Source organism: Aythya ferina (assembly GCF_964211825.1).
Source record: "Aythya ferina genome assembly, chromosome: 5".
NCBI lineage: Eukaryota > Metazoa > Chordata > Aves > Anseriformes > Anatidae > Aythya > Aythya ferina.
Window position 1 is genome coordinate 49929385 of NC_140301.1, and position 22628 is coordinate 49952012.

General features: G+C 39.6%; 2 protein-coding genes across 5 annotated transcripts in view; both read right to left on the reverse strand.

The window, feature by feature from the left end:
* Positions 1-22628, reverse strand: part of LOC311437293 (uncharacterized protein) — a 44170-nt gene that overhangs the window by 2542 nt on the left and 19000 nt on the right. Inside the window, exon 6 of the mRNA XM_084520331.1 lies at positions 214-870. Within this exon, the coding sequence (XP_084376457.1) occupies positions 214-870 (657 nt within the window). The remainder of the gene's footprint in view (positions 1-213; positions 871-22628) is intronic.
* On the reverse strand, positions 11549-22436 carry LOC311437409 (alpha-1-antitrypsin-like). Of its 4 annotated transcripts, none has more exons than XM_084520663.1 (6): positions 21161-22436; positions 15844-15955; positions 15048-15717; positions 13385-13655; positions 12617-12764; positions 11549-11818 (listed from the first exon to the last, which is right to left on the reverse strand). In XM_084520663.1, exons 3-6 carry the CDS (start codon positions 15703-15705, stop codon positions 11627-11629), a joined length of 1269 nt encoding a protein of 422 aa, XP_084376789.1. In that variant the 5' UTR covers positions 15706-15717; positions 15844-15955; positions 21161-22436; the 3' UTR covers positions 11549-11626. The 4 variants fall into 4 exon arrangements, with proteins under 4 accessions (XP_084376789.1, XP_084376790.1, XP_084376787.1 ...); XM_084520664.1 differs by lacking the exon at positions 21161-22436 and adding an exon at positions 17383-17436; XM_084520661.1 differs by lacking the exon at positions 21161-22436 and adding an exon at positions 17387-17407 and having other exon boundaries at positions 15844-15962.

Below are 22628 nucleotides of genomic sequence, written 5' to 3' on the forward strand. Positions count from 1 at the left end.
TCTTTTTTATTTTTTATTTTTATTTATTTATTTATATATATATTTTTTAACTTATAGAAGATGATTCTTCATACCTGTCTTTCAAATATTTCCTTATGTCATTTAAAATTAGATGATAGCTTAAATTCACAATGTGAAATATATATATATATAAACTTGTTTCTTAGGTCTGGACAGAATTGTGTACAACTGTTACCAACATTTGTCACTCACCTTTAAAGTAAACATAGTTAATCAGAATCATCAAAGCATCTGGACTAAGATTCTGCAGGAAATCAACAAATTTGCCATGGGTTTTTGTTTTTATATAGTTATTGATTTCATTTACCGCCCTTTCAGAATTCTGGAAGTCACTAGAAATAGCTTCAGAATCATAAAAAGTTGTGACATCTTCCAAAAACTTTTGGCGCAGTTTCAGTTCATTATTTATGAACAGGGCATTGCCCATACTCAGCTGGACTTCTCGGTGAGGATCATTCAGCAGCTGAAGGAGTCTCTGAAAGCTATGATGGATCTCCTGCTCCTCCAGCTCTGTCAGGTTGAAAGCGAGGCATTTGTGCAGTTGACTGAGCGTGTGTGCTCTGGCGCCCAGGGAGAGCATTGCAAAGGCAGTGGAGAGGCTCAAAGGAGAGAAGAAAACGTTCTTGTTATCTTCCTCCTCTGTGACCTGCTTGTAAAATCTAAATGCAAAATCAGCATTGCTGGGGGCTATCTTGAGGTGAGCCAAGTTTTCACCTTCAGCAGTGGAATGAGGTGTGTCTTGGTCCTCCTGTTCACCACTGCGGTTGGGTATATGAAGAGCCTGGACTTGAAGCCCAACAAGCACCAAAGATAAATACAGTGCAGACTTCATTTTCATTCTGAATGGTTCTGTTAAGAATAAAACATACAAACAAACAACAACAACAACAAAAACCTTTTAGATGTAGAGAATGTTACATTTCCTGCATTAAAGCAGTTATATTATTCAAGATACTGATTTTCAGATATCAGTGTTTAGGATTACTGCTCTGAATAGAAGTAGTTTTCCACTTGGCCTCCTGGCTAGTCGTTTTCTAATCTGTTCTGTCAGCTTCTAATCAACAAGCAAAGAAAGATACTAATGTGACACCACCAGAGAAGAATTGATATTGTGTAGGTTTTTGTGAGGTATCACATTTGAAACAGTCCTTGCCTTTGGCATGGCCTCATTGCATTTCTAAGGTTATTTCTAAGTTCATGGCTGAGTTCACCTGTTGCCCCCATGCATTCAATAAGCAATTTAGCAGAACTGCTTTTTGCTGAAAAGTTTCTGAAGTGCCTGTGATCTCATTATGACTTCAGCTGCACCCGAATTTACTTCTCTGGGAGGAGTTTGGTGTTTCACCTTGGAATCAACTGAAGATTAATATGCATTTGGGACTGTATCTCCCAATCATCCTGCCACTGTACCTATGAGCTGTATCAACGACTGAATCCTGCTCCTGACAAATACAACATGCTCCAAGAAGCCAAATTTCCAATTACAGAATCACACAGAATCATCTAGGTTGGGAAAGACCTTTACAAGATCACCTCGCCCAACATTTAACCTAGCACTGCCAAGTCCACGATTAAATCATGTCAAGCTCTACATTTTCACATCTTTTGAAGACTGCCAGGGATGGTGACTCAATTACTTCCCTGGGCAGCCTGTTCCAATAGCTCACAACCATTTCAGTGAAGAATTTTTTCCTAATATCCAACCTTAACCTCCCCTGGTGCAACTTAAGGCCATTTGCTCGTCTTATCACCTGGTGCTTGGGAGAAGAGATCAACCCTCACCTCTCTAGAGTTTCCTTTAAGTTAATTGTAGGGAGTGATAAGGTCTCCCCTGAGCCTCCTTTTCTTAGCTGCTCCTCATAAGATTTATTCTTTAGACCCTTCACCAGCTTTGTTGTCCTTCTTTGGACATGCTCCAGCACCTTGCTGTCCTTCTTATAGCCAGGGGCCCAAAACCGAACACAGTATTTGAGGTGCGGCCTCACCAGCGCTGAGTACAGGGGGATGATCACCTCCCTACTCCTGCTGGCCATGATATTTCTGATACAAGCAGGATGCTGTTGGCCTTCTTGGCCACCTGAGCACACTGCTGGCTCATAATCAGCTTGCTATCAACAAATACACCCAGACCCTTTTCCACCAGGCAGCTTTCCGGCCACTCTTCCCCCAGCCTGTAGCATTGCATGGGTTTGTTGTGCCCCAAGTGCAGGACCCGGCCCTTGGCCTTGCTGAACCTCATACAGTCTGTCTCAGTCCATTGTTCAAGCCTATCCAGATCCCTCTGCAGAGCCTCCTACCCTTGAGCAGATCAACACTGCTGCTCAGCTTGGTGTCATCTGGGAACTTACTGACGGTGCACTTGATCCCTTTGTCCAGATAATTGATAAAAATATTGAAGAAAACTGGTCCCAAATACTGAGCCCAGGGGGACACCAGTTGCGACTGGCCTCCAGCTGGATTTAACTCTATTCACTGTGACTCTTTGGGCCTGGCCGCCCAGGCAGTTTTTAAACCAACAAAGTGTACACTCATCCAAGCCATGACCAGCCAGCCTCTTCAGGAGAACGATGTGGGAAACAGTGTCAAAAGCCTTACTGAAATCTAGGTAGACCACATCCACAGCCTTTCCCTCATCCACTGAACACACCACCTTGTCAGAGAAGGAGATCAGGTTCATCTGGCAGGACCTGCCTTTCGTAAGCCTGTGCTGACTGGGCCTGAATGCCTGGTTGGCCTATAGATGCTGCATGATGGCACTCAAGATAATCTTCTCCATGAGCTCATGAGCTTCCCCAGCACTGATGTCAGGGTGACATGTCTGTAGTTTTCCAGGTCCTCCTTCCATCTCCTCTTGTAGACAGGTATTGCATTTGCTAGCTACCAGTTAACTGGGACCTACCCTGATGCCAGGACCATTGATAAATGATGGAAAGTGGCTTGGTGAGCCAACTCTCTCAGTACCCTTGGGTGGATCCCATCTGGCCCCATAGACTTGTGTACATCTAAGTAGTTTAGCAGGTTGCTAACCATTTCCTCATGGATTATGAAGGCTTCTTTCTGCACCCTGTCCCTATCTACCAGCTGAGAGGACTGAGTACCCACAGAACAATTGGTCAACTACCTCAGCCTTTTCCACATCTCTTGTCACTGTGTTTCTACCCACATCCAATAAAGGATGGAGATTCTCCTTAATCCTCATTCTCTTGTTTATGTATTAAAACAAAACAAAACAAAACAAAACATTTTGCAGTCTTTAACACCAGTAGATAGATTGAGGCTTTTGCCCTTCTAATTTCCTCCCTGCACAGCCTCACAACATTTTATAGTCCTCCTGAGTGGCCTGCTCCTTTTTCCAAAGGTCATAAATCCTCTTTTTCTTTCTGAGCTCCAGCCACAGCTCTCTGTTCAGCCATGCAGTTCTTCTGCACCAGCTCATCTCTTTGTACGTGGGGACAGACTGCTCATGAGCCTTTAAAAATTCCTTCTTGAAGAGTGTCCAGCCTTTCTGGACTCTTTTGCCCTTCAGGACTTCCTCCCAAGGGACTCCATCAACCTGTCTCCTATACAGGCCAAAGTCTGCCCTCCAGAAGTCCAGTCTTAATTTTCCAAGGTTCAAAAACTATTAATTCATGACTGCTGTGCCCAAGACAGCCTCCAGCCTCTGCAAAAGGTCTGGCGGGGCACCATCTCTTGATGTCTCACCAGCTGTTTCAGGAATTTATCTTCCACACAGTCCAGAAACTTCCTAGACTGTTTCCTCTCTGCTATGTTGTATTTCCAGAGGACATCTGGTAAGTTGAAATCCCCAACAAGAACAAGGGCTAGCGATTGTGAGACTTCTCCCAGATGCTTATAGAATATTTTATCTGCCTCTTCAGCCTGGGTAGGCAATCTATAACAGACTCCCACCATGACATCTACCTCACTGGCCTTCTCCCAGTTTTTACCCATAAACACTCAACCCTGTCATCACCATTGTCCAGCTCTAGACAATCAAAAAACTCTCTAACTTACAAGGCTCCCCAACCCCTTGACTCTCCATCCTAGCCCATCCCTTCTGAATAGTTTGCATCTGTCCTTTGCAGTACTTCGGTCATTAAATCATTCAGTAATTAATATTGTGTAATAAATGGCAGAAATTAAAAACAACAAGGATTCAAAGTCTTCTTAGAAAGAGTAATATGGTACTTACAGTGCAGTTTAAAGAGTCTGCTGGATCTCTCTTTCACGGTGCTCCTTCCCTATTCTTCGTTTTGCTGGCTAATATTAAGTCAATGCCCACTGGTAAATATTAAACAGAGCAAATAAGATTTATTTGCAAGGTAAAGACTGAGTAAGCTATTTATTTTTTTTTTGGACATCAAACATTGTAAGTCTATTTTCCTGTCATATACACAAAATAATGCCAGCATCTAGGGCTCTGAGAATAGAGCAAGAGCAATGGCCTTGCTATTCTTATGTTTGAACTAAACTGTGGACAAAAGAGCTTTGCAAGGCAGTGTGGCAGAGCAGCGGTAAATGAGCTTTAGAAAACAGAATACTAGAAGAACTGGTAATCTAAGAAAGGGCCTGAATAAAGTCTGGAAGTAAAATGGGTGGTGTGTCCTACCAAACTCTTTGCATGGGACATCCTATGCCAGGATGCCATCTAACTCAGTTCCTGAAGCAGCAGCAAGTTTTGTCAGGAACAGCTCAGTTTCTCCATGCTGCCTTGCAGTTCGTGTTGAAGATATACACTAACTTGTGTTCTTTGAAGAGCTCACTAAGTTATTACATAAATGATAGTCAGGAGGAGTATTAAGCAGATTTTGGAGAGGCCTTTAATGGGTATTTTGGAAACTACAGAAACACTAGATGAAAAGCAAAGTATCAGCATGGCTTGAAAAGCAGCCAAAATATGGTAGAACAAAAGGGGAGACTTTATCAAGGCAAAATATTAGCTGAGGGAAAGAGATATCTTACCCCCTTGATACATATGTATAGAGTAGGCAAGAAGTGTATAAATATTACATGTTACTTCCATTGGTATCCTTCTCAGAGTGAGCTGAGGTAAATAGGCACTGCTTAAATATTTAGAAGTTTAATTAAGGATGAGATGAATGGCACTCATCCTAATAAGCAATGACTAGTTATTTCCATTCAATGTACATAATTTCGCTAAGTAAATCTACAATTCATCTTACACATAAGGATCTACCCAGCATAGTTACTGTTATGTCATTGCTATCTCTTACAAGCAAGAGTTGGTCAGAATTTCAAATTTAGAGTTTTTTTCACTAGGTATACAAGTACCCAGAAAGTTTATCACAGTGTCACTTAAAGCAATCGAGGTTCAGCAGGATCAAGTACATGTATGCTGTTGCTTAACTCTAGCAAAGACAAGTTATTTTTCTCATGTCTAGGCTTGTTAACATAGATAGTATGAATCTTTCAGCCCATCCCTAATACTTGGCTAACCATCTGAAGGATGCTACTGTTTTCAGGGAGGAACTGCTGAGAAGAGCAGAGCTTCTGCAGCAATTCCTCTGTTTTCTCCTAGGACATGCAGTAGCACTCGTGTCAGGAAAGAGAGTGGGAATTTGCTTCTGTCCCTGACCTTCTCCCAGACCTTCTCTGACTCTGGCCCAAGTCTCATCCTAGGCAAGGTTGAGAACATCAGTCTCATCATGCCCATAGGTGACTATTTTTGTCTGCAAACTTTGAAGCAATCAGTTTCTCCATGTTTTCAGATCAGCATGTTTAGTGAATGCACCAGCCACACCTAGTCCTGTGTAAAGCTCCCCTAGGTACTAGGTGCAGAAAAAAAATAGATGCTTTTGGAAAACACAAGTCTCTCCTGTTGAATGCAATGGGGAATGAAGGTGAATCGCATCACATGAGTATCACCAGCTTACTTGCCAGATTGCAGAGTCTGTGGTATCCCAAAGACCATAAAGCTGTTTTTTGTTTGTTTGTTTGTTTGTGTGTGTGTGTGTATTTGTTTTCATTTTTCTATGCATTGGCGCAAACGTCTGAACTGAAAATCCTGTACCCAGAACAGATGTCACTGTGAAATATGAGGCTAAGCAGGAAAGTCTGTGCAGACTTTTGCAGAAAGGAGAACCATGCAGTGTAAATTTGCAGAGCAGTGTACAGAATCCCTGGGTTATCTGAGGAAAGCAGTGGCTGAGATGGAAGAACTCTTGCTCCAGGAGCCAGGGAATTCTTACAAATGACTGAAAGAAGTGCTTTTCCAATTGGCCTGATAATGTGGAAGTAATTAAGGGAATAATTTAATTATTTCTTTTCCTACTGTCAAGTGAGGAGCGAGTGACTCTGGTGTTTTGGTTCCTCCTTACAGGAGCAGTTTTATCCCATATCAGTAAGATACTCCAGTCTGTGTCTAATCTTCAAATTATGATATACCAGCTTTGCAAGTTATATTTCTAGGTTTTCCAGGGCAAAGGATTTTTGGAAGAAAAACATCAGCAAGATGGTAATGATAGAACAAGGGAAATGTCATCTTGTTGCCTTATAAAGATGTAGAACTGAAGGTCTGTCTGCAAAAGTTTATTTAAATAAACCTCTTGACATAAATAGCTATTAATATCAGGAGACTAGCATCGTTGCAAAACAGCTCTAACTGAAATAAAAATAAATTCCTCCCAGTAATTTTATCTACTTCTCTCTGAATGGCATCCCAACTCTAATCTCCGTGTATCTTACAAATATTCAGACTTTTTTCGTTGGATAGGGACAGTACTGCTGGCTTCAATTCCAAAACAGCATGACTGATAGAAGGAAAAAAAACACCTGAAGGCTAAGGAGAAAGTTTGTGACAGAACTGAGAATAGAAACTAGACCACTTTGTTTCCAGCCTCTTTAGCTAATGCAATAGGAATCTGAGAACTAAAATTTCATATGAACTCATAGCTTGCTAGATATAAGTCATACAAACAGAACCAAATAATACTATTATTTTCTTTTGTGTTTTATCTCAAAAGGAAATAAAGTTCTTGTATTACCAGGGTGTGATTCTAAAAACTTCAGATGATCACTTTCATCAGTTTGCAGAAAACAATATTGTAAGTTTTCTGCTTTGTCTGTGCCTAATCTTCCAGCACTTAAACTGCATTTCCAAGAGCATGCATCTATAAGGCCTGATGTGAATTGCATTGGTGTCAATCCAATAGTTTTTAATGTTCAAGATGAGTATCCCTCACTGAGAACTCATCTCAAGTTTTACTGAAATATTTTCCACAGTTCCCACATGAAGATACAGGCACTGTAGATCCACTTGACATTACAAAGGCTTTTCAAAACTACTCTGAATATATTAAAAAAAAAATCACTAAAATAAAAAGGGAGAAAAAGGAAGTAATTGTGGATAAACTCTACAGAACCAAAATATGAGTTTCAAATTTATTTATTTTTTTTCCAAAAGATACATCAAACTCATGTAGTTATGACTGTTGGCCCAAAAATTTAATTAAGTATAGAAGAACTTAGAGATGACATGTAATGCTCATAATTTTTAAAAACATGCAGCAGCTGGAATAAATGATAGTAAAAGAAGGTGTTAGACCTTCTCAAGTGTTGATGATGGTAAAGGCAAGAACTTGAGCACAACAGGCAGACCTGAAGCCCAGGATCATCAGGGCAAAGATAGTGGGGATGTTGACTGAGGAGAAGAAAATACTCTTGCTAGATGCCTGGGTGGCCACTTACCTGCAAAATCTGAAGGCAAAGTTCACGTTGCTGGAAACAACAGTAGGGTCCTGTTGGCGGGACCCCAAAGGACGTCCCTTATGTTGATGCTTCTCCTGAGGTGTGTAGTTTTCTTGTTCTCCTTGTGGCACTGGACTGATGAGAGCCAGGAATAACAGTCTCAAGAGCAACAAAGGAACATTACTTGCAGTCATATGTCAAGAAGATATAAAAACAAATTCAAGGCTTCTTGAAGTACATCGATTTTGTGTGTCTGCCACACCAGAATCAGCTCATTCATTTGGCCTTTTGAGAACTCTGGTTATTACTTGATCAGATTATATCAACATTTGTCTTTCTCAGCAGTCAGTGAAACCACTTCTAAAAACAATTAGCAATCAAAATCTACGAGTTTCCCTTTTAGCCCAACACTATGAGAGTAAAGTGACCATGGGGGATCGGAACATATATCTCTGATTCAGTGCTAGCTTGGCTTTTGTATTACTGCAGTCATGGTCTGCTTTATTTAACATCACTGTGAGATTTGAGGAATGGGGACCTGTGCACCTCATCCCCTTCAGCTCTGCATGCCTGCTGGAAGGAGAGCTGAATGCAATTGTCCTTGGATGTTGAGCCTTTCTCAACAGTGATCCATCTGCCAAGGGAAACTCTCCAATGGCCTTTTCCTGACAGCTTAATCCAGTTTGAAGAGTCAGGGCAGCAACCAGAAAAGGGCTTGCACAAGAGTCAAAAACCGTCAGGTCTCTAAACACTTTTTTCAGAAAGATTGAAATACAGACCTTCTGGTTAATAAAAAAATCTTTTTATTTTAAGATTTTATTTATTTATTTATTTATTTATTTGGGGGGAAGGGGGCAGACAGTGGCTATGCATATATGCATATTTTACACTATATCTAAGTTCATAGAACAGAATTCAATTTACAAACTTTCCACTTCATGAAAGTTTTTGCATGCTCAGATGTGAGGTATTTCAGTTGTTTGCATCATCAGATTATTGCTGTGTTATCTGAGGACCAGGACAAATCCTTGATGAAGAGAAGCCTTTTGAAAATATCCATTTACTTATTGTGACAGCAGACACAAAGCACCAGTCAGAAGAAACTGTCAAAACACATCCTTAGCAAATGCATGGGAGTCCCACAGTTTGCAGCCTGCTTTGGTTTTGAAGTGTTTCCTGAACTGCTTAGTTTGGTCCACAGAGGGGGAAGGACCTTTAATTCTCTTGTATTTTGGGAAGTAGCTGGTGAAGGCCTTCCAGCATGACTAAGCAGCATTCAGAAAAACTGTGCTAGAGCTTATAGGGCTGAATGACAGAGGGAGTTTCCCACTCCTGTTGATTATGCTGTCTCCATTTGTACTTTTATACCAGACAGCACAAGAGCACAGACCTTAAGCCTGCAATTACTCATTCTTGCATTTTTAGTACTGTTCCTGATACAGGTATTGTGCATGCCAATCCTTCCAGACAAGTTTTATGCACATTTTCAGGGTTAACCAAAGCCAGGAGTTATTTCCAATAGGCAGCCCTGCTGTCTTGCAGGGTCAGAGTTAAGCAACATCAAAATGGGCTGTGATGAGACAGCTGAGCTCAGAACCAGCAAATAGACCTTGGAGCACTTTGTTATCAAGCATAGATGTAAACTCTGGAAATATAATTAATCTCAGTGCTTGTTTTACCACTTCCAGTTAATCATATCTTTCTGAACCATTATTTCTTGATGAAGCACAAGATTTAATTTATATTTAATCTATAATCTTGCAACACAAGCACTTTTTGGGTGTTGGGACAACTGAAATATCCCCTAGGTATGTTTTAGCCACTGCTTCCACATTAAGATGCTTGTTAAAGGTCTTTTATCTTAAAGGGGAACTTGAAGAAGACAACACAAAGTAGACAGCAGTGGACATTCATGCCATCAGCTATGAATGCTGTAAAGGAAGGAAGGTATGGGAAAGGACTCCTCCTTCCAAGGTCTGAAAGTGATTAACCCCCTCCACAACTTTAAGTTACATCTCACTTACCTTATGAGCCCTTCCAATGTCACAAAATATCATTGCTTCATCCATCACTCACTCACCAGCGTGGTTTGCAGAGTTCATTAGGATTTATTTGCCAAATCCAACTCCAAACCATTCTCCACCCAGGGAGGAGTAAACATGGATTTCAATCTACCAGGAAAATATCTTCACCAGCACTCCAGGTCTAATGCTAAATAGACCTGGAGGTCTAGCAGTCTTGCAGGTCCAGCCTAACCAGGATGTTGGAAATACATGATTGTCTGCCTTCAGGAAAGGGCGGGATGTGAACATGAGTATTCCTGAATAGCCAGTATCTAAGGAAAACACTCTAACTGCAAAGACTTGGCACTGGGGTGTATGGGGGGTGGGGGGGAGGACTGGGAGATACTGTTGTTTTAGTAAGGTTGGTCTCTACAAAAAGAGATTTGTTCTAATGCTACTAATTACAATTATCAAATTGACCTCATGACCTATTGACTAAAAATTCTTAATTGTCCAGCCCCAAATATTTAAAGAAAATGAATGAGATACAACACACTGAAAAGGGCTGTTCTGCACTTGACCAATGTTAAATACATTTATCCTTCTTAAATAGTTGCTGTTGAACCCAAGGGATGGAACAGTATATCAGGTTGATACCACACAAGACCAGCTGTATTTGTTAGCAGATCTCTTTTCTTGGTGCTGCAGACCCTAACAAGTGCCAAGTCTTGACTCTGGATTTTGACACTACCTTGGATCAATAAGGCCACATCAAGAGATATCAAACTGGCACAGACATCCTCAGAATGCTGAACAATCATTTTCTCACACAATTTTTTTTTTCATTACTAGCCTGTAGATGGAAGTGATTGTCCCCACTACTCTGTAGTGGTGCAGCCTCAGCTCAAGTACCATGTGCAGTTTTGGATGCCACACTATAAGGGCATAAAAGTCTTAACAGCATCTGAAGGATGGATGCAAAGATGGTGAAGGGTCTAGAGAGAAAGATATGAGAAGAATATGAGAAACAGCTAAGGCCCCTTGGTTTGTTCAGTCCGGAGCAGAGCAGACTGAGGGGAGGCCTCATGGCGGCCTGCAGCTGCCTCATGAAGGGAGCGGAGGGGCAGGCACTGAGCTCTGCTCTCTGGGGACAGCGACAGGACCAAAGGGGATGGCATGGAGCTGGGACAGGGAAGGGTGAGGCTGTGTGCTAGAAAAAGGTTCTGCACTGAGAGGGTGGTGGTAGAACAGGCTGCCCAGGGAAGTGGTCACAGCACCAAGTCTGCCAGAGTTCAAGAAGTGGTTGGATAGTGCACTCTAATATGTTTTAATTTTTGGATGGTCCGATGAGAAGTGAGGAGTTTGACCCAATGATTCTTGTGGGTCATGATATTCTATTATTCTATTCTATGGTTTTCCATAAAAGACATCCACACAGAAGAGAAAGCCTAAGACATCCCTGGGTGAACTGCATTTAAATGTTAATTTCTCACATCATCTCTCCAAGACCACATAAGAGTTTGAGGCAGCTGAAGAAAACATTAACATTTTCCTTGCTTCCTACTCACTACTCAGGAACAGCTTGTTTGTTCATTCATTATTTACTAAAAAGGATTTAAACTGTTTCTCTAGTTTTTCAAAGATAACATATAGTGGCCATTAGAAAACTAGTATATACACTTTTTCATAATTCGCTAATAAGTATATCTTGGTAATTATTTTTCTACTGGAAAAGGGAGGAAGAACAATAATTTTAATACTGACTGTATTCTTGCATCAATCATTTTTTTTTTTGGAAAAAGAAAGTGTTCGTAACAGCTTTGATATGGTTTTAATTGCAGACTATAAATGCATCAAGAATGCAGTTAAAATCAAAAAGACATGCTATGGACCACTCATTTTTCATTAGGGTTCACAATTTTTCCTATGAAGAGGATGCTTTGAGTATATTGATCAACAATCAACAACAAAAATGGACGATTGAATTTTACAACAGGAGGAACAGAATGAGGAGCAAAGTCTGTGCCAGTGACTGCTGCAGCCTCTGTGCCATTTTCATGAATATTCAGCAGTGACTTGTGCATAGCCTACAATAAAACACAGCAAGAATTAGCATACATACAGGACAGGTGTGGAATGACTAAAATTAGCACTAAGTTAATTGAGCTATTGCCTTTCACAGAATTGCTGATAGGTCATGAACAACACAACTATAGCCCATAAAAGGTGTTTAGCAACATTGTCTTAATGAGCAAGTATTTTCCCATTCAGTATTCCTCACCACAGTTTCTACCGCAGTAGAAAAATCAATCTTCATATCAAATTGTTGGTACTAAGCTTTGTTTCTCTAACCCCATAATACTATGTTGTCAACAATTTAACAGCCATTATGAAAGCAGTAATTACATCTCTTCACATTATCTTTTCCTCCCAGGAAGTGGGATGCTTTCCTCAAATCTGGTCCATCTTATGTGATTAGCACTTGTCATTGTCTTCTATGGAAAAGGTTTTAAAATCCTTTAAATTAGAGAATGCACACATTATAAATAAGGGTTATTTTTCCTGCTAAGTAAATTCATGCAAAGCACCCCCAACAGGTATCCATGGAGGCTCCTTTCACATGCAGAAGCTAGGCTGTATTTTGTTCCTGGGACAAGTGATATACCCCTTCCAAGCTTGGCCACGAGTCTCAGCCTGTCAGAAGGAAGACAGTACTCTTATCTCCAGATCTTGTACAAATCTCAGAGAACTTACTGTACTAGCTAAAGTGTTCTAGTTCACAAAATGCCAACCATTTCCAGTGATAAGAAACATTTCACAACATGACTTAAAGATAAATGGTTATCAAGGAATCCACAGACCATCATTTCTGTTGATAGACTTACTCTTGAAATCTTCAGATCAGGCTTTCCTGTTATTCCAGACAGATCAGCCCAGTCAGAAAACACATCTGTTACACCCAGATTCATGAACATTTTCTTTAAGTCATAGGTACCAGAAATAGATAGCTTTGGAATATACACTTCTACCCTCCTGTTAATTCAAAAGAAAATTATGGTAGTTATTGCAACCAAAGTATATCTTGAATTCTCCCAACTTGCTGGTTATTCTTTTGTGCTAAGAAGCCAGTCTTCAGATTTATACAAGATAGCAAGACAATGGTCTGGAGAATAGGAAAATGTGGTAGGAGAAAGATGGGATTTTTTTTTAATCCCACAACCACCACTTGAATGGACAACAAGCAGCAGTGGTGCCAGCATGTTAGTGGATGCATTTGCATTAATTTTCTAGCCCTGAAGGTTTTTCTTTTGTAAATCACACCCCGTTCCCTGAGGGATCTTATTGCTGTTATATTGCTATGTTACTGATATTAACACATTGGATTTGAGAGAAAAGAAGTGGAGAAACTTAAGATTAACTAAAAATGCATGAAGAAGGTGAATTTCCCAGGTCACAGAGCTCTTCCCTCATCAAAAGGCTATGCTGATTCCAATTGTTGCTAAGCATACCAAATCAAAGTCATTTGACCTGTTCCTTTATATCTGTCCCATACATAATTCTTCAATGAGCACTTGAATTAATAACTATAAAACTTGATTATAGTATTTAGACTTTGGATTCTGACTACTGTGAAGCATCAAATTAGAATTTACCGTCTTTCAAGTAATCTTTCCCATTTAGACACAGTTTCTTTTGTCAAGGCATTTTCCAACCATTTCATTTTTCCTTCATTAGGCAGGACAAACAACGCTGCAACATCTCCCTTGTAAGGAATCTGCACCACCTTGCAAGACAGCATCTTGTCAGAATACATTTTATAAAAGCTATCTCGAGTCATCATCTTCACTTCAACTGAGGTCTTTGCATTCACATAGAAATAATCCTTGCGAGTCCCCTTCACATTGAAAGGATTTTCCCAGTAGGCTTAAAACCAAGAGAGAAAAAATAAACATGTAATTGTATTCTAAGTAGGATATATTAGTATAGTCCAGACTAATTTACAACAGATAAATCCATATATGAAGATTTACACTCATACTCAAAGATCAGAGGTATTCAAAATTCATTCAAGACCTTTGCCGTAATGTGTTCAACAGTCAAATATCCCAGGTTAAAGTTCATATGGACTCATACAATACCTTTCCTAAGTCAAATAAATTAAATACAGTAACTTCATCATAAACTTTTATTTGAGAAAAGTGATGGTTGACAAGAAACTAATGAGTTTCTTTACAATAATTTTGCTTGTAAAGCAAGTTCCACAGCAGATGACTACTTTTTTCCTTTTTAAAAGGTAGTACATTAATCTCCTTCCATGCTTTTTCATCTGTTCTTCATCTTGTAACACAAAGGAAAAGCTTATATGCAAGAACCTGAACTTTTGGGCCATATCATAATATGTTGATAGTTGATCATAACTCCACTACAGTAAGCAAAGTGAGTTTCCAGGGCTTTAATCTCCAATGCAGGGATCACAATTTATCACAATTTCCCATTCTGTAGTTGTTTTGTTGTTTTTTTAAGTACTGAATAGAACTAAAATTGAAAAATAAGTAATAAAATGTAAACATTGTTGTACCATGGTTATTTTCTAAGTTTGATCTTTTGTCTGTCCCATCATAAAGAAAAACCTCAGGCTAGTGCACTTGAGACTAGGGTACCTAGATTTAACAGAGTACATGAAGTAAAATCTATTTTACTGAATGCTCTTCTATTTTCTAACATTGCCTTCTGGGTGGTAAATTCAATTTATGTCCTGCATGCTGCTATAAATTGACATAATGTTTAAGAGTAATTTAATCATTGACAAATCAGTACATTCTCAAGTACCTCTTGGTGTATGTATGTGTATCTATCTATAAGTAAAATGGGATGACAAGCTGTCATTTAGAGCCCAACTACATAGGTATGTACACATCAAACAGATATGGACTGTAAATTAAAGTGTTTGGCAATTTTTGATAACTTCCTTGGATTTTGTTTTTCTACTTCATACAGCATGTAAAAAAATTGCAGAATAATTTTTGAAATAAGTAGAAAGTCTAGGAAGTCTGGTAGAAAAATTTATAATTGCATAAATCTCTTGCAGTCTGACATTTCCATAAAACTTGAAAATTGCAGAGTGAACTTTTGTGTCTGCAAGCTTAGAAAAAAATTAGATTTAGAAAGCTTCAATGAATGAGAACTTTCAATGTTTCTTATAATAGCCTAATCTTAACACTGTCCTTTCTTTTAAGAATAATTCAGAATTAATTTGGGATATTTGGTTCAGTCCAGGCCAAACTGAAGTATTGCAGTAACATCTGTATAACTTACCTTTGAAATAAATATAATTAACAAGTACCATTAGAGAGTTTGGATCAAGGTCTGTAAGTATTTGATTTATCTTCCCATGAGTTTGGTTCTTTATGTGATCATTGATCACTTTTTTAGCTTCAGTTGAATTCTGGAAGTTACTAGAAATAATTTTTCCCTTGTATGTTTTTTGGATATCCTTCAGAAATGTTTTCAGTGGCTTCAAGTGTTCATCTATGAACAGGGTGTTCCCCATGCTCAGCTGCACCTGACTGCCAGGACGGTTCAGCAAGGAGAGGAGATGACGAAAGCCATCATGTATCTCCTCCTCCCGGGTGCTGGTGAGATTAAAGGCCAGCCCCTCCAGCACCTGAACCCGGCTTGCAGCTCTGGAGCCCAGGGCCAGCAGGGCAAAGGCAGCAGACACACTGACTGGGGAGAAGAAAATGTTCTTGCCAGGTGACTGGGCAGACGTTTGCCTGTAAAACCTGAAGGCAAAGTCCGTGTTGCTGGGGACTATCCGTTGGCAGAACCCAAGAGGATCTCCCTCATGGGAATGCCGCTCCTGGAGGTGAGTTGCCTGGGGCTCATCATCACGGTGGTCAGGCTGGATCATGCTGTGAACAGCAGGGTAAAGCACAGCCACCAGAAAGGATACTGCGAGGGTGGCCTTCATCATCCTTTGCAGTTACTGAGGAGACAAAGAGAAATGGTTTCAGATCCTGTAGAACAGTCAGTCAACATCTCATCTTTTATTTCTCTCTGCTACTACCTTCAACAGCTATTTGTTAATTGGCATTAATCTCCTGATCTTCACCTTTTCTATGGCAGTGTTTTGAAATGCTGCTGCTTCTGATCGTAGATGTAATTCCTATCCAGTACTGCCCACTTCAGTTCTGCTTTCCTCCAGCTGCAGGAGTCCTTTGTTACTGGAAGCTTGTGGAGAGAAAAGCACAGGAGTATTAAAGAAAAATCAGAGGAAGAGAAATTAAAAGGTTGGTTGTTTTTTCATCTCCATTTTATGGTGAGGTAACACATTGGGAGCTACTCTTACTTCTATGTTTACCTCAAAGAATTGAGAATTATCATATTAGTGCCTGAATGATATTTATGTCAAATCAGCAAGCTATGTCAATGGAAAAAAATACAAGACTGCAACAGCCAAAAGTCATGTGTCATCTCCCCTTCACCCCCAATCCTGCCTCATTTTAACATAAAAAGTGAGTAATTACAAGGGAGCAAGTAACTTTTTCTGCTTCAATACCTGGTTAGATCAGAACACGTTGCTTTATTTTAGTATATTAAATTACCATTCCACATGCACATACCTTTCAGATGGCTTTCCCTGTTTGTACAGCCCCAGCACAGCCAGAGGGTGAGGCCACTGCACTGGGATTGGCCCCTCCTGTCTCTCCAAACTTTGTATAGCATGAGGCTGTTTCCATGAGGCACATAATACCTCAGCTAGAGTCATTCAGGAAAGAGTCTGGGTTGTGGTATCTTTGTTATTTCTGACAACTGCAGTCATTTTTTGTTTGCTGATGACTTCTATTCTTACCTATTAGACTAAGAACCTGCAGGTATGCTTTGTAGTGTCCTTCATAGTGTCTAGAAAGTTGACTTTATCAAATAAGAGACGAGAGCTATTCCAGTTAAAATTTGTACTAAAGACTAGAAAAGCAACTCCAAACAGACTTCATCTAGTATCTTACTTAAAGTGGAATAGCTTTTGGGAAGAAGATTGCATGAGTTACATGATCACCTTACAACTGGTGGCTAAGGCACCCAGAAACACAGGCTCAGTAAAAGCAGGAGGGATTTTCCTTCGGATTTCAACCAACCTGCATCAGCATTCTGTCCACTCAGATTTGGGTGAAAAGGACACATATTGTCCTTCTGCAGATTTACTGTGAGATCTGAGTAAATCAGGACTTATGGGGAGCTTGGCATAGCAAAATTAGCTTTATGAATCCTGCCTGGACCACACTGGTGTAAATAAGACACCTCATGCCCGCCAGAGTTTTGGTTCATTGTAAGCTTTAGGGAGTCTCACTAAAGATAACAAACTAGACTGACCGTTGGGAAGTAAGAATATTTTCTCTTTTGTTAATGAAGCAGGTTTATTCTAGATGTGAAAGAACTATTTTGGATAAATATTCAGAACAGAGTTATACTTGTGGAACTGCTATAATATACCCCTACAAGTTGCTATTCAATATTTCTTGAAATTAAATTCTGCTGTTATTTGAGTGCTTAGAAACCAGGTCTCACCCTTGAAAGCAGATGTGCTTCATGACTCACTAGCTAAATGCCATATAGCTGCACCAAAATATTTAAGGTAAAGATATCTGGGTACTTACATTGCATTCAGAAGGGTTCTGCACTCATACAGGTTGTGTTGTTCCTGGCTGCTTTACTCACACTGCTGTTTTCCTCTGTTAAACATTACATAGCCTCAAATATAGATTATCTAGAAGGACAAAGCTAAATGCTGATGAAGCTAATTTTCTTGGCTATCATATTCATGTGTCCACATCTCTACTCCAAACAGAGCGAAGGCCATCAGACCAAGCCAGTCAGTAAAGTGGAATGTTATGTCCCAAACAGTAAGCAACACCTAAACAAGTATTAATTAAAATGAGATTTGGTGCCAAAGGCAGCTGCTTTTTTCTATGCAGTACCTGAGACAGAGATTACCCTTCCTCCGAAGATGTGAATTCTGCCCAGCACTAAGCTCTGACAGCCAGGGGCAGGGCAAGGGAGCTTTGGGGAACACCTCTTGTTATCAGCCATGCTACCCAGCCTACTGGACTCTGCTTAAGGTAACTTCTTTGAGTATCTGATCATATACACATCCTCCTAGAGCCACTGACAGTTGTCATGGGACTCTCACTTGAGGGCATTGCCCTTGTTTTCCCCACCCTGTTACACATCCAAACCTTGATGTCAGCTGCTTAAGTTACAAGAAACATTCTAGTAGAATTAAGATATTTTCCTTTATGTTATTTCCTTACTAGATTATCTTTTTTTTTTGTTGTTGTATTAGAATGTTGTAGTCATATATTATTCCAATGGCAACCTACTTTCATAGTGGCATAATCATCTTGTGTTTCCTACCAAGTACTGCCTAGACTCAATTTACATCCCCTAGACCTGTCTCTTTTTGTACTGGATTAAAGACCCTACTACTGTTATAAATCTCCTCTTTGTTAAATACCTAGTCTCACCAGAAACTCATTTCTTAAGAAAAATACAGAAATTACATAGCTCTTTACTGGTCAAATTTTTCAGGTAACAGGTTCTAATAATTTCCAAAGCTAAACTTCATTTTCAGCATTTCTTTCTTTCAGCAGAACAGTTTTAAATGTTTCTGTAGATCTTACCAATCCCAATATTTAAGTGCACCTACTGTGACCAAACAAACATAATACATTATACAAGCGCAATAGAATTGGACTGAGTAGATAAACAATCCAATATTCAGAGCACTGGCTTTAAAGAGCACCAGTACCCAACACATTTCTGATGAGAAAGAACAAAGACAAGTTACAACGATAGTGAGTATTGTATAGTTTATTATTCCTTATCACTTTTACATGCTGGACCACATTTGCAACAAGCTCACCAGAGCTCTTAAAGAAAAATATCTTTAGAATTTCATTCAGTAGTTCCTATAACAGACCCTCATATATTCTGAAATTAAACTAACACAGATTGACTGTCAATCTTGAAATAATATAACAGATGAGCAAGTGTCTTGTGGTATTCCTTCCTGTGTTTAATAAACCTCCACTAAATATAAATCTGTAGGCCATATCTGAGCATCTCTAGACTCTAATTGCAGCTATGGCAGTGTGTTAAGAACTTAATATTCTGCCCTTGTGGGTTGAAAGACTTCCAGGTAGTACACTGCTTTCTCTCTTCTGAACATATTAAAAGTCTCTGAAGTTCTTTCTGCTAAAGGAAAAAACTTTTACCTCAAATAGACTTTGCTCCTTCACTCTCCCCTTGTCTCCATGAGCTGTGCTACCCCTTCCCCCCAGATAAGTTTGTTCATTTTTCTTAGGCACACTCATTTTACTATCATTTTTCCATTCCAGAAACCAAAGACAATGTGAAGATAGTATTACAATATCACCTCTATGTTTAACCTTGGTTATACAGCCAGAGATAAAGCTGGCACCTTCTTCTAGAAGATATTCATTATCTTTATGAAACAAGTCTTCCCAATATTTCATCTTGTTAAATCATGAACTTCCACCTAGTCAGATACTATATGTTGGTTTCTACTTATGCTCATAAGCCAAGTTTGACACAAAGTCATAGGTTTTTGTGTAAGCAATATCTATACGTGGTTCCTTCACATAGATACTTTCCTTGTTTCCCAACGATAACATTTTTGTTGAAGTGCAAAAAGAATGATTAGTAACCCAGAGAATACTGGAATTAACATGCCTATATCTTGTCAGCATGTCTATATATACATGTCAGCAAAAGATGAAAAACACCAGTGTTGGGGGATGTGAACAATTATATAGTCATTTCATTGCTCTAGAAAACTCTAGAAAAGTATCATATTTATACTTTGAAAAGGTCAGATTGCTGTTCAACTGTGGTTAAAAAAGCAAATTCAATACTAAGAATTACTTACAAATAAGAAATATGGAACAAAACGTGTATCAGTATGCCTCTGTACAGCTGCAGGATGTGTTTACATCCTGAAGATTGCATGAAGTTCTTACTCAAAGTTTCAGGAAGAATTTCATAGAATTGGAAGATTTATATAGAAGGATAACAAGGAAGACCAAAGACTTGAAATTACTAAAAAAAAAAAACAAAAAAAAAACCGATGAGCAAAAATGAATAGTACATGACTGATGAGCAAAAATGAATAGTGGATGACAAAGCAGTATCTTTGAGCACAAATCTGAAAAGCATCTAATGAAACAAACATACCATGTTCAAAATAACCAGATTTTCATCCAGATGTTAAACAGTGGAGCTCTTTGCTAAAAGGCATTGCAAATACTAAAGGTTGACACAGCTTCTATTAGCAGCTGCATAATGTCACAGAGGAAAAACTCACTGAGAATTGATTAGTATGAGTAAGTTATTTTTTTTCTTTTCATATTGTCTTTAACCAACAAGTCTTCGGGAAAAACAGAAGTGTCCTAGTATACTGTGTTTCACCTCATGTAGTTATTCTTTGGACAGCAGCTGTAAGCTACTTCTGAAGAGAGGCATCTAGCATGCTTGAAACACTGGATTTGCTTGCATGCTAGCTCAGCCTCCAGTTACAGAGCAAGCTCAGCTATGTTTCCTATATGCACTGGTATTTTGAGAGAATACCTTCTGTCAAAGGTCTTGCATGCAGGGCTTCAGAATCCTGCTGTCAGAGTGAAGGAATGTGGAACTTCTTCCTAGTGATTGTTCCCCAAACATTCAGAGAGGGAGAGAAACGAAGCACACATCCGCGTTCTCCTCTCCCTCTCGGGGTTTGAGGGAAGGTCCATGCTAAGCTGTATCCTTTTCTTGAAGGGTGTGTCTTCAGATACAGACACAAAACAACATAGAATAAATCCTAAATCTTAGTGCTTTTGAAGTGTATGACAATAAAAAGCTATACAGAATTTTCACATAACCTGCATATATGAAAAGATATGTTAGTTTACTTTGTGAATTCCTGACTAGATTAGCTGTTTATTGTGTGCAAAGTTTAGGTGACAATGAAATGCTACTTGTACCTGACATCATTTACTTTTCAACAGTGGAAAACCAGAATATCTGGCAGTCCTCTGAGTCAGGCTAGTCAAAAGCAGAGACAATACTGAGAAGTGAGACAGAGGGAAACTTAAGGTACGTACAGGTCTGAATAATAAAGAGGAATTTCATTTCTTTAAGAGATAGCATAGTGAGATGCTGACTTGCACACAGCAGAGGCACTACATAGAACAAAGGACACAGAACAGTTGTTGGATCTTAAGGACATCAGTAAAGGAGAGAAAGAAGTCCTTCTGGCCCCCACAAAAATAAGTGGGAAAAATACATGAGGAATAACAGTACTGCTTTATAAGCAGCCAGCTTGGTTGCCTTACTGGATACATTTCCCTACCCCACAGCTGCTACCAGGACACTGACCTTTTCTGTAGGAGCTATCCTCCTGGTGTCAGAAGTCATAAGAAGTCACAAGCCTCCACCACCCTTGGGAGTCCCCACTTCCCAAACTCCACCTGCCCCTTGAGCAGCATAGCTGAGAGCTTACAGTCTTGCATTAGTGGCATCTCAGCACTTATATGGGCTCCACCCTACCACCTGCTGCAGGAACTTCTGATCCTCCCTGATCAGCCAGCTGGTATCCAAAGCACAGAGCACCCCTGGTTGAAAAGTAGCTGATGGTGCTCTTTAGAAGTAGTGACAGCCTGTGAGAAACTACCACCTCCTGTAACTGCACTTTCCTGGCGGACACAAGCACCCTTGGCTTCTTCTCAGAGTTCCCAGTGATGCCCTCATGATCCTTTCAGAAATGGAGCCGCCTCACACAGACTCATATTGGCATCACACGTGCTGTGTAATACCACATAGGCCTGCTTTCAGGCAGCAACTGCTACAGAAAGCTCAATAACTTGTGTGAGGCTAGTTAATGAAGCAAATGTGTGTGACTAATTTTTCTAGCCAATTGCTCTGCTCTCTTCAAAATGGGCATTTTATTTTTCATTCATACAGATTCAGCATCCTTAGTATTGTTGGCCAATATCGTCTGATGAATAGATGGGTATAAACTATCTTGTACAGGATGTATTCTTCGATGTAATTCTCAGAGGCTGAAATGGGTTTCAATTTTTTATTTTTATTTTTATTTTTATTTTTATTTTTATTTTGTGTGTGTGTGTGTTTTTGGGGGGAGTCGGGTTGTTTTTGTTTTCTAAAAGGTGGTTCTCGTCTGAACAGGAATAAGCATTACAGGAATGGCAGAAACAGGGACAATACTGCTAAACACAGCTTTCCATTTGCCTGTTACTAGAACGAATGACTGCACTTTAACTACAGATACAGATAAAAACTATTGACAGAGATTGGCAGTACTGCTGGGATTCAACAAGAAAACATCAGTATGGAAAGGTTTAATCTCCTAAAGGAAAAAAAAAACAAAGAAAACAAAATAGTAAGGCTAGTCGGGTTAGTCAAGGGCTAGTCACCCAGGAATCGCTGGGTCATCAGGGGAAGTGACACTGTCATCAGTGTTGATGGAGCTGGCAGATGATGCTTTGCCACACCTGGGAGCTGCAGAATCTGATCCTCCCCTGCCTGAATTTTGGTCAGAATCTGGGAGTAGAATACAGATGTTTGGCCTGAGAGCTTGCTAATTCTTAAGTATATTTTGTCTGTTATAACTAATAAATTGTTGCATCATACTTTTAAGTTGTGCGTATCTTGCTTTCAGGATACCAGCTAAAAATAGCCAGCTAAAAATGGCTCAACAAACTGCCCCCCCCCAGAGAGGCTGTAACAATATCTTCTGTTTATTCTTTTCTCTGGCAAGTGGAGAAATAAGGGATAGTTTGCAGACCAGGAGTTATAACAGTCCAAATTAACTATTTTCCT